This window comes from Pan troglodytes, chromosome 19, assembly GCF_028858775.2.
Source record: "Pan troglodytes isolate AG18354 chromosome 19, NHGRI_mPanTro3-v2.0_pri, whole genome shotgun sequence".
In the NCBI taxonomy this organism is placed as follows: Eukaryota; Metazoa; Chordata; class Mammalia; order Primates; family Hominidae; genus Pan; species Pan troglodytes.
The window spans coordinates 35,393,101-35,406,088 of record NC_072417.2 but is presented as its reverse complement, the minus strand read 5'-3'; the positions used below and the strand labels follow the sequence as shown (position 1 = coordinate 35,406,088).

General features: G+C 41.3%; 1 protein-coding gene across 50 annotated transcripts in view; it reads left to right on the top strand.

Annotated features, from left to right (window-relative positions):
* The window catches only part of RHOT1 (ras homolog family member T1), a 109,709-nt gene that overhangs the window by 40,960 nt on the left and 55,761 nt on the right, over window positions 1–12,988 (top strand). For all 50 annotated transcript variants that reach the window (XR_010153238.1, XR_008540159.2, XR_010153237.1 and 47 more), the window contains 3 exons: window positions 7,659–7,757; window positions 8,578–8,686; window positions 9,447–9,567. Coding sequence is in view for 44 of the 50 variants with exons in the window: in XM_063799668.1 (XP_063655738.1) it covers window positions 7,659–7,757; window positions 8,578–8,686; window positions 9,447–9,567 (329 nt within the window). In the remaining 6 variants the exon portion in view is untranslated. The remainder of the gene's footprint in view (window positions 1–7,658; window positions 7,758–8,577; window positions 8,687–9,446; window positions 9,568–12,988) is intronic.

The window sequence follows — 12,988 nt, the reverse complement described above, 5'->3', positions numbered from 1 at the left end:
TTTTTTCTTTTGAGACAGAATCTTGCTCTGTCACTCAGGCTGGAGTGCAGTGGCACGATCTCGATCTCGACTGACTGCAACCTCCAGCTCCGGGGTTCAAGTGATTCTCATGCCTCAGCCTGCCAAAGTGGCTGGGATCACAGGCATGCGCCACCATGCCTGGCTAATTTTTCTATTTTTAGTAGAGACAGGGTTTCACCATATTGCCCAGGCTGATCTCGAACTCCTGACCTCAAGTGATCTGCCTGCCTGGGCCTCCCAAAGTGCCGGGATTACAGGCGTGAGCCACTGCGCCCAGCCCCTTTTGTTTTATAGCTAAGAAACACAGTAACTCCTTATTGAAATATCCAAAATTTAATATTTTGCCATAGACATTGAAAAACTAAATTTTTTTGAGATATATCTCAAGTACCTTAAAATTCATCCTTTTAAAGTTGTACTATTCCGTGGTTTTTATTGTATTCACAAAGTTATGCAATCATCACCACTGTCTAATTTCAGAACATTTCATCACCCTAAAGAGAAACCCTGTACCTATTAGCAGTCACTCCCTATTGTCCCGTTACTCAACCCCTGGCCACCACCAGTCTACCTTCTGTCTCTGTGGATTTGCCTCTTCTGGACATTTTATATAAATGGACTCATACCATATGTGACCTTTTGTTTCTGGCTTCTTTTACTTAGCATAATATTTCCATGGTATATCCATATTGTAGCATGTATCAGTATTTCATTTCTTTTTATGGCCCGATAATCATTTTATGGATAAACCATGTTTTTGGTGGGTTTTATTTATTTTATTTTTTATTTATTTTTATTTTTTGAGGCAGAGTCTCATTCTGTCACCCAGGCTGGAGAGCAGTGGTGTGATCACAGCTCACTGCAGCCTCAAGCTCCTGGGCTCAAGTGATCCTCCTGCCTTAGCCTCTCGAGTAGCTAGGACTGTAGGCATTCGCCACCGTGCCCAGCTGATTTTTTTTAATTTTATTTTTTGTAAAGACAAGGTTTCGCCATGTTGCCCAGGCTGGTCTCAAACTCCTGGGCTCAGGCAGTCTTCCCGCCTCCACCTCTGCCTCCAAGAGTGCTGGGATTACAGGTGTGAGCCACCGCACCTGGCTGGATACATCATATTTAGTTTATCCCCATATCTGTTGATGCATGTTGAGTAGTTTCTACTTTTAGGCTATTACGAATAGACTGTTGTAAACATTCAATACAAGTTTTTGTTTGAACACTTGTTTGCTTTTTTTTTGAAGACAGAGTCTTGCTCTGTCACCCAGGCTGGGGTGCAGTGACATGATTACAGCTTACTATAACCTCAAATTCCTGGCTCAAGCAATCATCCCACCTAAACCTCTCAAGTAGCTGGGACTATAGGCACATACCACCATGCCTGGCTAGTTTTTCTTTTTCTTTTCTTTTTTCTTTTTCTTTTGTTTTTTGAGACGGAGTTTCGCTCTTGTTGCCCAGGCTGGAGTGCAATGGTGCGATCTCTGTGCACCACAACCTCCGCCTCCCAGGTTCAAGTGATTCTCCTGCCTCAGCCTTCCAAGTAGCTGGAATGATAGGCATGCGCCACTACACCCTACTAATTTTGTATTTTTAATAGTTATGGGGTTTCTCTATGTTGGTCAGGCTGGTCTTGAACACCCAACCTCAGGTGATCCTCCTGCCTCAGCCTCCCAAAGTGCTGGAATTATAGGCGTGAACCACTGCTCCTGGCCTATTCTCCTTTTTTTTGGGTCAGGGCCTTACTCTATCGCCCAGGCTAGAGTGCAGTAGCACAATCACAGCTCACTGCCCCCTCGACTTCCTGGCTTCAACGATCCTCCCACCTCAGCCTCCCAAATAGTTGGGATCACACCTGTGTGCCACCATACCCAGCTAATTTTTGTATTTTTAGTAGAAGATGGGGTTTCACCATGTTGCCCAGGTTGGTCTTAAACTCCTAGGCTCAAGCAATGCACCCGCCTTGGCCTCCCAAAGTGTTGGGATTACAGGTGTGAACCGCCATGCCCGGCCTTTTTTTTTTTTTTTTTTTTTTTTTTTTAAATTTAGAGACAAGATCTTACTTTGTGGCCCAGGCTGGAGCACAGTGGTGTGATCATAGCTCACTGCGGCCTCAAACTCCAAGGCTCAGGCCATCCTCCCACCTCAGCCTCCTGAGTAGTTGGGACTACAGGCACATGCCACCGTGCCCAGCTAATTTTTAAATTTTCTAGTAAAGTCAGGATCTCACTATGTTGCCCAGGCTGGTCTCAAACTCCTGGCTCAAGCAATTCTCCCATCTCAAGCCTCTCAGAGTGCTGGCATTACAGGCATGACCCAACACTCCTGGCCTGTTTTAAATTCTTTTGAGTACATTTAGTAGTTGAATTGCCGAGTCACATGGTAATTGTATATTTGACATACGGAGGAACCAGCAGCTATTTTACACAATGACTGGACCATTTTACATTCCCACCAGCAGTGTATGAAGGTTCCAATTCCTCCACATCTTTGCCACACTTGTTATTTTACTTTTCTTTTTTGGTTTATTATAGCCATCCTAGTAGATGTGGTTGGGATCTCATTGTTTTGATTTGCATTTCCCTGATGGCTAATGATGTTGTGTAATTTTTCATGTGCTTATTGGCCATCTTCTTTGGAGAAACGTCTATTGCCTATTCAAAGTCCTTTCCCTTTTTTTTTTTTTTTTTTTTTTTTGAGACGGAGTCTTGCTCTGTCGCCCAGGCTGGAGTCCAGTGGCGCAATCTCGGCTCACTGCAAGCTCCACCTCCTGGGTTCACACCATTCTCCTGCTTCAGCCTCCCGAGTAGCTGGAACTACAGGCGCCCACCACCACGCCCGGCTAATTTTTTTTGTATTTTTAGTAGAGACGGGGTTTCACTGTGTTAGCCAGGATGGTGTCGATCTCCTGACCTCGTGATCCGCCCGCCTCGGCCCCCCAAAGTGCTGGGATTACAGGCGTGAGCCACTGCGCCCGGCCCCCATTTTTGTTTTAAAGAGACAGGGTCTCACCATCATCCAGGCTGGAGTACAGTGGCATGATCATGGCTCACTGCAGCCTTAACCTCCTGGATTCAAGCAGTCTTCCCACTCAGCCTCCTAAGTAGCTGGGACTACAGGTACATGCCACCACACACAGCTAATTTTTAATTTTTTTTGTAAAGAGGGGGTCTCGCTGAGTTGCCCAAGGTGGTCTTGAACTTCTAGCCTCAAACAGTCCTCCTGCCCCAGCTTTTCGAGTAGCTGCCTTTGCCCATTTTTTAGTTGGGTTGTCTTTTTTTAAATTATTATTAAAGGTAATTTTTATTTTAAGAAGCGGGGGCCGGGTGCAGTGGCTCATGCCTGTAATCCCAGCACTTTGGGAGGCTGAGGCAGGGGGATCACTTGAAGCCAGGAGTTCGAGACCAGCGTGGCCAATGTGGCAAAACCCTGTCTCTACTAAAAATACAAAAGTTAGCTGGGCATATTGGCGCATACCTGTAATCCCAGCTACTCGGGAGGCTGAGGCACGAGAATCATTTGAATCTGGGAGGTGGAGGTTGCAGTGAGCTGAGATTGCACCACTGCACTCCAGCCTGGGCTACAGATTGAGACTCTGTCTCAAAAAAAGAAAGAAAGAAACAGGTCCTTGCTATATTGCCCAGGCTGGTCTTGAACTCCTGGCCTCCTCCTGCCTCAGCCTCCTGAGTAGCTGGGATTACAGGTGTGAGTCACCACACCACCACACCCAGCTTGAGGTGATTGCTTTGATTCTGTTTGTCGGGAGAGGTATTGTTTTTAAGAATAAAAAGTTGCAGATATCTTTCAGGAAAAGTTTATAGTATAAGTGAGTGGTTAGCAATGACTCATGGCCTACCACCTATTTTCACAGTCTGTACACTAAGGAAACATTTTATATTTTTATTTATTTATTTATTTGAGATGGAGTCTCGCTCTGTTGCCCACGTTGGAGTGCAGTGGTGTGATCTCAGCTCACTGGGTTCAGGTGATTCTCCTGCCTCAGCCTCCCAAGTAGCTGGGACTACGGGCATGTGCCACCACATCCAGCTAATTTTTGTATTTTTGGTAGAGACGGGGTTTCACCATGTTGGCCAGGCTGGTCTCGAACTCCTGACCTTAGGTGATCTGCCTGCCTTGGCCTTTCAAAGTGCAGGGTTTACAGGCATGAACCACTGTGCCTGGCCATATATTTTTAAATGATTGAAAAAAGTCAAATAATATTTTGTGATAGGTGAAAATTATATTACATTCAAATTTTATCATTTCATAAAAATAAAGTTTGATTGTAACATAGCCATGGTCATTCTTTTATGTTATCTGTGGCTGTTTGTGTGCTGCAAAGGCAAAGTTTAGTAGTTTCAATAGAGCTTATATGTGCTACTCTCATCTCTTCTCACTGCTGCTGAGTGCACTACTAATTGCGCTGACACACTAGACAGCATTTCAAGTACTATGTATATCACTCTACCAGGACCTTTTATTTATATTCATTGCATACTCATCATGCCAAAGCATGAAAAGAATAATAAAGTGCTTTTTAGATGGGAAAGCAGATAAATATTCCAGGTTCAAATTACAGTTCCAGCATCATCTTTTTAGACCTTGATGCAAATGCAAAGGAAATTTCCATATTTTGTAATCCACTTAACTATGCAATTGAGTTTCCATTAACCTTCAATTGGAATTGATTAATCTGCAGTGTAATGACGTGCTAAAAGGCAAACATCAAGAAAATAATCAAATATAATTTTATAAATACCTTGTGCTCTATAAAGTCATAGGTTTGTGGATATGTACCAGTATTGGCAGTATATATTTGTGCAAAAAGACATTTTCAAAGATGGGACATGTAAAATCTCATTACAGATCAGCATTAACATATAAACATTTGTAATTAATTTTCATGGTGGACAACACTAACTTCAAACCCCAACAAAGCAAAATGTTTTCCTTCCAAAAAGAATTTCATTCTTCTCATTAATAAATCTGTATTGCAAAACTGTACTCAGTTATATTTTGAGTTTTGTCAATTTACTCAATTCTTAGGTGGACCTGAGTGAGAGGTAAAGTTTTCAACTTTTAAACTATACCTTGTTTTACACAAGTACAAACTTTAAATTGCCTATAACGGAATCTTTTATTTAGACAACAACAATATCTTTTCTTTTCTTTTCTTTTTTTTTTTTTTTTGAGATGGAGTCTCTGTCTCCCAGGGTGGAGTGCAATGGCACGATCTCAGCTCACTGCAACCTCCGCCTCCCAGGTTCACATGATTCTCCTGCCTCAGCCTCCCAAGTAGCTGGGATTACAGGGATGCACCACCATGCCTGGCTAATTTTTGTATTTTTAGTAGAGATGGGGTTTCATCATGTGGGCTAGTCTGGTCTCAAACTCCTGGCCTCAAGTAATTTGCTCGCCTTGGCTTCCCGAAAGTGTGTGAGCCACCACGCCCAGCCAAATACCATAATTTTTTATAGCTTTATTAAGTAGAATTTTTAATACTTTTTAGTAGTCCTTTTTTGGTGTTACATTTTCAGGTGGTTAGTTTTTAAATATGACATTGGGCCAATACCTTAGAGCTCTTTAGCTTTGCATTTCAAGCTTTAATGAAAAGTGCATCGTTGGCCGGGCGCAATGGATCATGCCTGTAATCCCAGCACTTTGGGGGGCCGAGGCAGGCAGATCATGAGGTTAGGAGATCGAGACCATCCTGGCTAACATGGTGAAACCCCGTCTCTATTAAAAATGTGAAAAATTAGCTGGGCATGGTGGCAGGTGCCTATAGACCCAGCTACTCGGGAGACTGAGGCAGGAGAATCGCTTGAACCTGGGAGGCAGAGGTTGCAGTGAGCCAAGATCGCACAACTGCACTCCAGCCTAGGCGACAGAGCAAGATTCTGTCTCAAAAAAAAAGAAGAAAAGAGCATTGTTTATTTTTCTTAAAATTACTTTTTGAAAATGTATCCCTTTATTATGTGAGGAAAAATCACTTAGACGAAATAAAAGATTAGGTTCTGTTTTGTATATTCTTGCTATTGCTTCTTTTGGAAACATTTAAATTATTAAACTTTTTTAAAAGGAGAGTAAATAAAATATAACAATGTAGTTTTTATTAATCTTTAATGACTAACAGGATCACATTTATAGAAGCATTATGTTACCATTCATTATTTTAAAGAATAAATCATGTGTGATTATAGATGTTATAGTCCATTTAGTACTCTTTTATAAGGGAAGCCCCGTCAGATGCTTTCTTTTTTTTGAGACGGAGTCTTTCTTTGTCTCCCAGACTGGAGTGCAGTGATGGAATATCGGCTCACTGCAACCTCTGCCTCCCGGGTTCAAGCGATTCTCCTGCCTCAGCCTCCCAAGTACTGGGACTACAGGCACATGCCACCACACCCAGCTAACTTTTGTATTTTTAGTAGAGACAGGGTTTCGCCATGTTAGCCAGGCTGGTCTCGAACTCTTGATCTCAGGTGATCTGCACTCCTCGGCCTCCCAAAGTGCTGGGATTATAAGTGTGAGCCACCGCGCCCAGCCTCAAATGCTTTCTAAATGTTTGACTTCTTTTTCTCGTTTCTTTCTCTTTGTATCTTAAGTTTTATCTTTTTCTCACTATATCAAATTACTCTCCCAGAGACCCCATTTAAAACAAGAATAGAAGGGGTTAACTGTGTATGTTTGGAGGATAATTATTTTCTTTCCTATTTTTTAAAGAATTTCTTTTCTGCATTTGAGTTTGATAGCATGATCAAAGCTGTCATCATTACCATTTTGTAAGTTAATAAGTTTATATTTCCTCACCTTGACATCTCGTTTCTCTGATTTAGATGATCTAAATAAAGATCTATCTCCAAGCTTAGACAAAAGTCAGAGCTCTCCTTGAAGTTTTATTCTCAAAATTGTTGACAGTGATTACCCTATAGTGGTTATACAGTGTAGAAGCATGTGGGCCTTATTTTAAAATAGTCATATATTTATTCTATCCATGATGAATCATAAAACAAAAATGAAGGAAATTGTCAGAATATATTTCCAGCAGCATTAGTCATAAAAGTTTTAGAGTCACAGAAGGCAAAATTCTTTTTAAAGTATAAATAATTCTTATACTAGGAAGTTAGTAAAAATTTTTTACACTTATTAACCAGTGATAATTTTGCCACTTGTTTGTGAATAAGCGTATTTTATTTCCCAGCTTTAACATACACACAGGGGAAAGATCAAAACAAATCTCATTCTGCTACCAGAAGGCTGATGATCAGAAATCAGAAGTTGAGGGGAAAGTCCTTAGTAGTTTTAAAAGTCAGTTCATATCCTCTATGGAATGAGGGAAGATATAAATAAACAAACAGTTCTTCTTTCTGTGACTAGAAAAATGAATCCCTCCTAAAGATGAACTTCTCTTTTCCCTGTTCTTAGAGGATTTGTGGTCATAAGGGGAGAGCTTGACCATTCCAAATATCAGTCCCAGCAAATATTGCCTCATTTACTTAAAAAGGCTTGCATATAAAGTAAATGGCTTTGCTTTAGTTCATTTTTCCATGTTGGTTGTATTTGATATTATGTAAAAATAATCAGAATTATTCTCAGCATTGCTTATGAAAATCACAGTTTAAACAATTATTTCTTTTCTCAATGATTTATAGATGAAACCAGCTTGTATAAAAGCCCTTACTCGTATATTTAAAATATCTGATCAAGATAATGATGGTACTCTCAATGATGCTGAACTCAACTTCTTTCAGGTAATGGTCCTTTATTTCAGACATTTGCGTATCTTTTTTTTTTTTTTTGCTGAAAGCTGTAAAATGTGTTAGCTTAAACAACAAGAACAGTATGTTATAAACATAAGTTTCTTTCTCATAAAACTATCTTTCACATCAACCTATATATGCCTAAACTCTCTTATGCCTAGGAATTGAGGGGATTCTGATAGCTTCATTTTATGGTATAAAGTGGGTGTGTTAAGGATGACTTGGAGTCTGAACTCTGAATCATTTTGCTTTCTTGGTTTTGAATAACATAGCTACACAAAGAGCCCTGTGTTTTAGAAACAGGATGGAGGGAGTTGGGAATGTTTCTTTCTAAGTATGACATGTTTTACTTTTTTTTTTTTTTTGAGATAGAGTCTCGCTCTGTCACCCAGGCTGTAGTGCAATGGCGCGATCTCGGCTCACTGTAACCTCCGCCGCCTGGGTTCAAGCGATTCTCCTGCCTCAGCCTCCCAAGTAGCTAGGACTACAGGCATGCGCCACAACACCCAGCTAATTTTTGTATTTTTAGTAGAGACGGGGTTTCACCATGTTGGCCAGGGTGGACTCGATCTCCTCGTGATCCGCCTGCCTCAGCCTCCCAAAGTGCTGGGATTACATGCGTGAGCCACCGCACCCAGCCCATGTTTTACTTAAATAATACATTTAAAAAAGTGGTGACTATTCCTAATGTAGAATATGTTTCTTTGGTTGCAATTCGTGGATTTAATATTGCTTTATAGATTATCATTTTATATTATTTGTGGTTTTAACGCTGGTATGTTTTTAAATATGTTTTTATGTTTTTTGCTAGAGGATTTGTTTCAACACTCCATTAGCTCCTCAAGCTCTGGAGGATGTCAAGAATGTAGTCAGAAAACATATAAGTGATGGTGTGGCTGACAGTGGGTTGACCCTGAAAGGTGGGTAAATGGTATTTTTCCCCCTTTTGAAACTTAATATTTTCAAAATTTGGCAGAAGGTGAAAGTCTTTATTGCATTATTTATACTTTAAGGAAATGTTAATATTTACTAGTATGCCTAAAGTCTGATTTGGATATTTATGAGTTGGGAGGGACAGGCCATTGTTGGGGATTATCATCTTTACAATATTTACAATATTATATTTACAATATAAATTAGAGGTAGGGAAATTGGTTGGATCTCAAGGATACAGAGGTCCACCTGAGGGAGGAGATATCTGGAACAAAAAAAAAGTATCTTAAAATTCTTCCTTCTCATAAACAGCCTTTAAATAGTCATTATTTTTAGGGAATTTTGTCTATGAGTCAAATTTACCAGTATAGAATGTTCCCTGGAGAATATATTATAGAGGCACAGTGAAGTTAATGAGATTGAAAACCAGAATTTTCCATGACAAAAATAAGCTCAAAGATCTGTAGAACACTACTCTCATATAACTTTGTGCATGTCAGTATATTCCTTGAGATGCAATGTTGGCCATTTCCTCTAGTGCTCTCTCTTGCTGAGCTGGGTGTATATGTGAAACAATTCTGAAATCAGCTCTGTTTCATTGAGATACTTGTGAATTTTGTTTTGTTTTGAGCTTTACAATGCAAAGCTAGCATCCGTATGTTCATGAATCTGGTTCTTGCCATTATGTTACATGCTTTTCTCCTATGTGACTCTGTACGCTTTATTTACTAATTTACTTTATTTCAGGTTTTCTCTTTTTACACACACTTTTTATCCAGAGAGGGAGACACGAAACTACTTGGACTGTGCTTCGACGATTTGGTTATGATGATGACCTGGATTTGACACCTGAATATTTGTTCCCCCTGTATGTACCTTTGTTTTTTTTGTTGTTGTTGTTGTTTAATTTTTTATTGAGACAGGATCTCACTGTGTTTCCCAGGCTGGTCTTGAACTCCTGAGTCAAGTGATCCTCCCACCTTGGCCTCCCAAATTGCTGTGATTACAGGCATTGAGCCATGCCCAGTCACCTTTGGTTTTGTAATGATTTTACTTGTTAAATATTTTTAAGGTTGATTTAGCACACATGGGGAGGTGGGCTTCAAGCTAATTGGGAATATTTTAGAATTATAGCAGAGCTTTATAGCAGGATTTCTCAACCTCAGCACTATTGGCATTTTGGACCAGAAAATTTTTTGTTGTGGATGTCCTGTGCAGTATAGGATCTTTACCACATCCATAGATGTCAGTGACACTTCCAGTTGTGACAACCAAAACTGTTGAGAAATTGCCGAATGTACCCTCTGAAGTGAAATTATCCCCAGTTGAGAACCACTGATTCCCTCATGGCTCAAACTTTTCCTCTTCTTGTGGAGACTACAAGTATCTTTTTTTGTTCATTTTACTGAGGAAGGAAAAATAAGATGCTAGACAACAAACTTGTTTTGGGAGTCAAGAGATCTCAGAAATATGTTGATTCACATTTTTCTTACATTGTTCTTCTCCCTCAGTTTTATAGCCTGTTCTTAGCTTAAGTTGAAGTAGGTATTTTCCTAAACGACTGGTCTATTTGTGGTTCTTTTTCTTTCTTTTTTTTTTTTTTTTCAGACGGAGTCTCGCTCTGTCGCCCAGGCTGGAGTGCAGTGGCACGATCTTGGCTCACTGCAACCTCCCACCGCGTTTAAGCGATTCTTCTGTCTCAGCTTCCCGAGTAGCTGGGAGTACAGGTGCCCGCCACCATGCCCGGCTAATTTTTTGTATATTTAGTAGAGAAGGGGTTTCACCGTGTTAACCAGAATGGTCTCGATCTCCTGACCTCGTGATCCATCCGCCTCAGCCTCCCAAAGTGCTGGGATTACAGGCGTGAGCCACTGCACCCGGCCTTTTTTTTTTTTCCTAAGAGACAAGGTCTCATTTTGGCTAGCTCACTGCAACCTCAAACTCCATGGCTCAAGCAGTCCTCCCACCTGACCTTCCCAAATAGCTGGGACTATGGTGTGCAACACAATGCCTGGCTTTTTTTTCTTTCTTTCTTTGTTTTCTTTTTCTTTGTAGAAAAGCGGTCTCACTATATTTCCTAGGCTGATCTTGAACTCCTGGCCTCAAATGATCTTCTTGCCTCAGCCTCCTAAGGTGCTGCAATTACAGACATGAGCCACCATGGCTGGCCAGTTATTTTCCTTTGATAATGCTGTGTTTAAGTTCTGTTTGTTTAAAAATGGACCCAGTGTCATCCCCAAACAAGAGACCGCCTTGTTGCAGGATCCTTCTTCTATACCCCAGGGAAGCGAGCTTTTCAGGGATGGTGACTTCCCAGGATCTGGCCTCAGAGTTTTCAATCATTCTTCATTTTTTCATTGGCACATTACCTTCATAGTGCTCTTTTATTTTAGCATAGCACCTTCAGCTGTCTATGTAATGGTTCAGAAAGACTGTTGCTTTTTACTTCTCCGTTATTGAGGAAGCAAAGTTCTTTCTGATTAGATTCCTAGTCCATTAATCAGTTCTAAATTGAAACTTCCTTTGACTAAGTTACTAAATCTTGGCTCAAGTTAATTTCCTAGATTTTTCAATAAATATATACTAAATGAATGAATTTGTTATAGGACTCTCTCATAAGGTTTTCTTTTCTGTGTCATTTATGTGAATAGATGAATTCTATGGGGGGTTGCTTATTGCTTTCTTAAGTATGACAGTTAGGAAATTCCATGTCTTGTCGCATTGTGGCTTACACTGATCATCTCTTTCAGTTTTTTTTAATCCTCTTTGCCTTTAATTTTTTGCAAAATAACTCCCTGGAGCTACTACACGAATATCTCTATCCTTATGAAACCCTCTGCGTCTATCCTTCACATTACTGCTAGAGTAGTGGATAAATAAATAAAAATTTGGCTCTGTCACTTCCCTTCAAGACACAGGATAAAACCCAAGCTGCTGCTTTTTTTTTTTTTTTGAGACAGGGTCTTGCTCTGTCTGTCATTCAGGCTAGAATGCAGTGGTGTGACATGATCATAGCTCACTGTGGCCTTGGCCTCCTGGGCCCAAGCAATCATCCCACTTCAGCCTGCCAAGTAGCTGGGACTACAGGCACATGGCCACCATTCCCAGATAATTTTTAAATTTTTTGTAGAGATGAGGTCTCCCTTTGTTGCCCAGGCTGGTTTCTGTCTTCCAGGCTCAAGAAATCCTCCCGCGTTGACCTCCTAAAGTGCTGGGATTACAAGCATTAGCCACCACACCTGGTCTAAAATCCAAGCTTCTTAACATGGTTTGCAAGGTCATTCATGATCTGTTCTCCTCATGCACACTCCCTGCCTTCATTCTGGAAGTCAATACCAAACTATTTGTTGTCCACCAAGCATATGTTCTTTTCTACACCAGGCTTTTGTCCATGCTATTTTCACCTCTCTCCCTCTCGCCCCCACCTAATTAATGCCTCTCATCCTTCAAGTCTCAGTTCAGATGACTATGTTTCTCAGCAGTGTTGAGGTTTTCCCAGTCCCCAGGCCAGAGATGTTCCTTTTCATGTGGCTCCCTAGCATCCTTGGCTTGCACATTCTTAGCTCCTGCCTCATTCTGTTGAAATGTCTTTGGGGGCCGGGTGCGGTGGCTCACGCCTGTAATCCCAGCACTTTGGGAGGCTGAGGTGGGTGAATCACGAGGTCAGGAGTTCGAGACCAGCCTGGCCAACATGGCGAAACCCCATCTCTACTAAAAATACAAAAAATTAGCTGAGTGTAGTGGCGGGCACCTGTAATCCCAGCTATTCGGGAGGCTGAGGCAGGAGAATCGCTTGAACCTGGAAGGTGGAGGTTGCAGTGAGCCGAGATCGCACCATTGCACTCCAGCCCTGGCGACAGAGTGAGACTCCATCTCAAAAAAAAAAAAAAGAAATGTCTTTGTGGTCCACCTCCCACTTGTTTGTGGTTCCTTAGAAGTGGGGAGCCTGTCTCATTTTTGTCTCCCTAGTACCTAGCTCAGTACATTTGCTTTTTTTTTGAGATGGAGTCTCGCTCTGTCACCCAGGCTGGAGTGCAGTGGCACAATCTTGGCTCGCTGCAACCTCCGTCTCCTGGGTTCAATCACTTCTCCTGCCTCAGCTTCCCGAGTAGCTGGGATTACAGGTGCATGCCACCACACCCAGCTAATTTTCTTTTTTCTTCTTTTTTCTTTTTTTTTTGTTTTGAGATGGAGTCTCGCTCTGTCGCCCAGGCTGGAGTGCAGTGGCGTGATCTCGACTCACTGCATGCTCCGCCTCCCAGGTTCACCGACATTCTCCTACCTCAGCC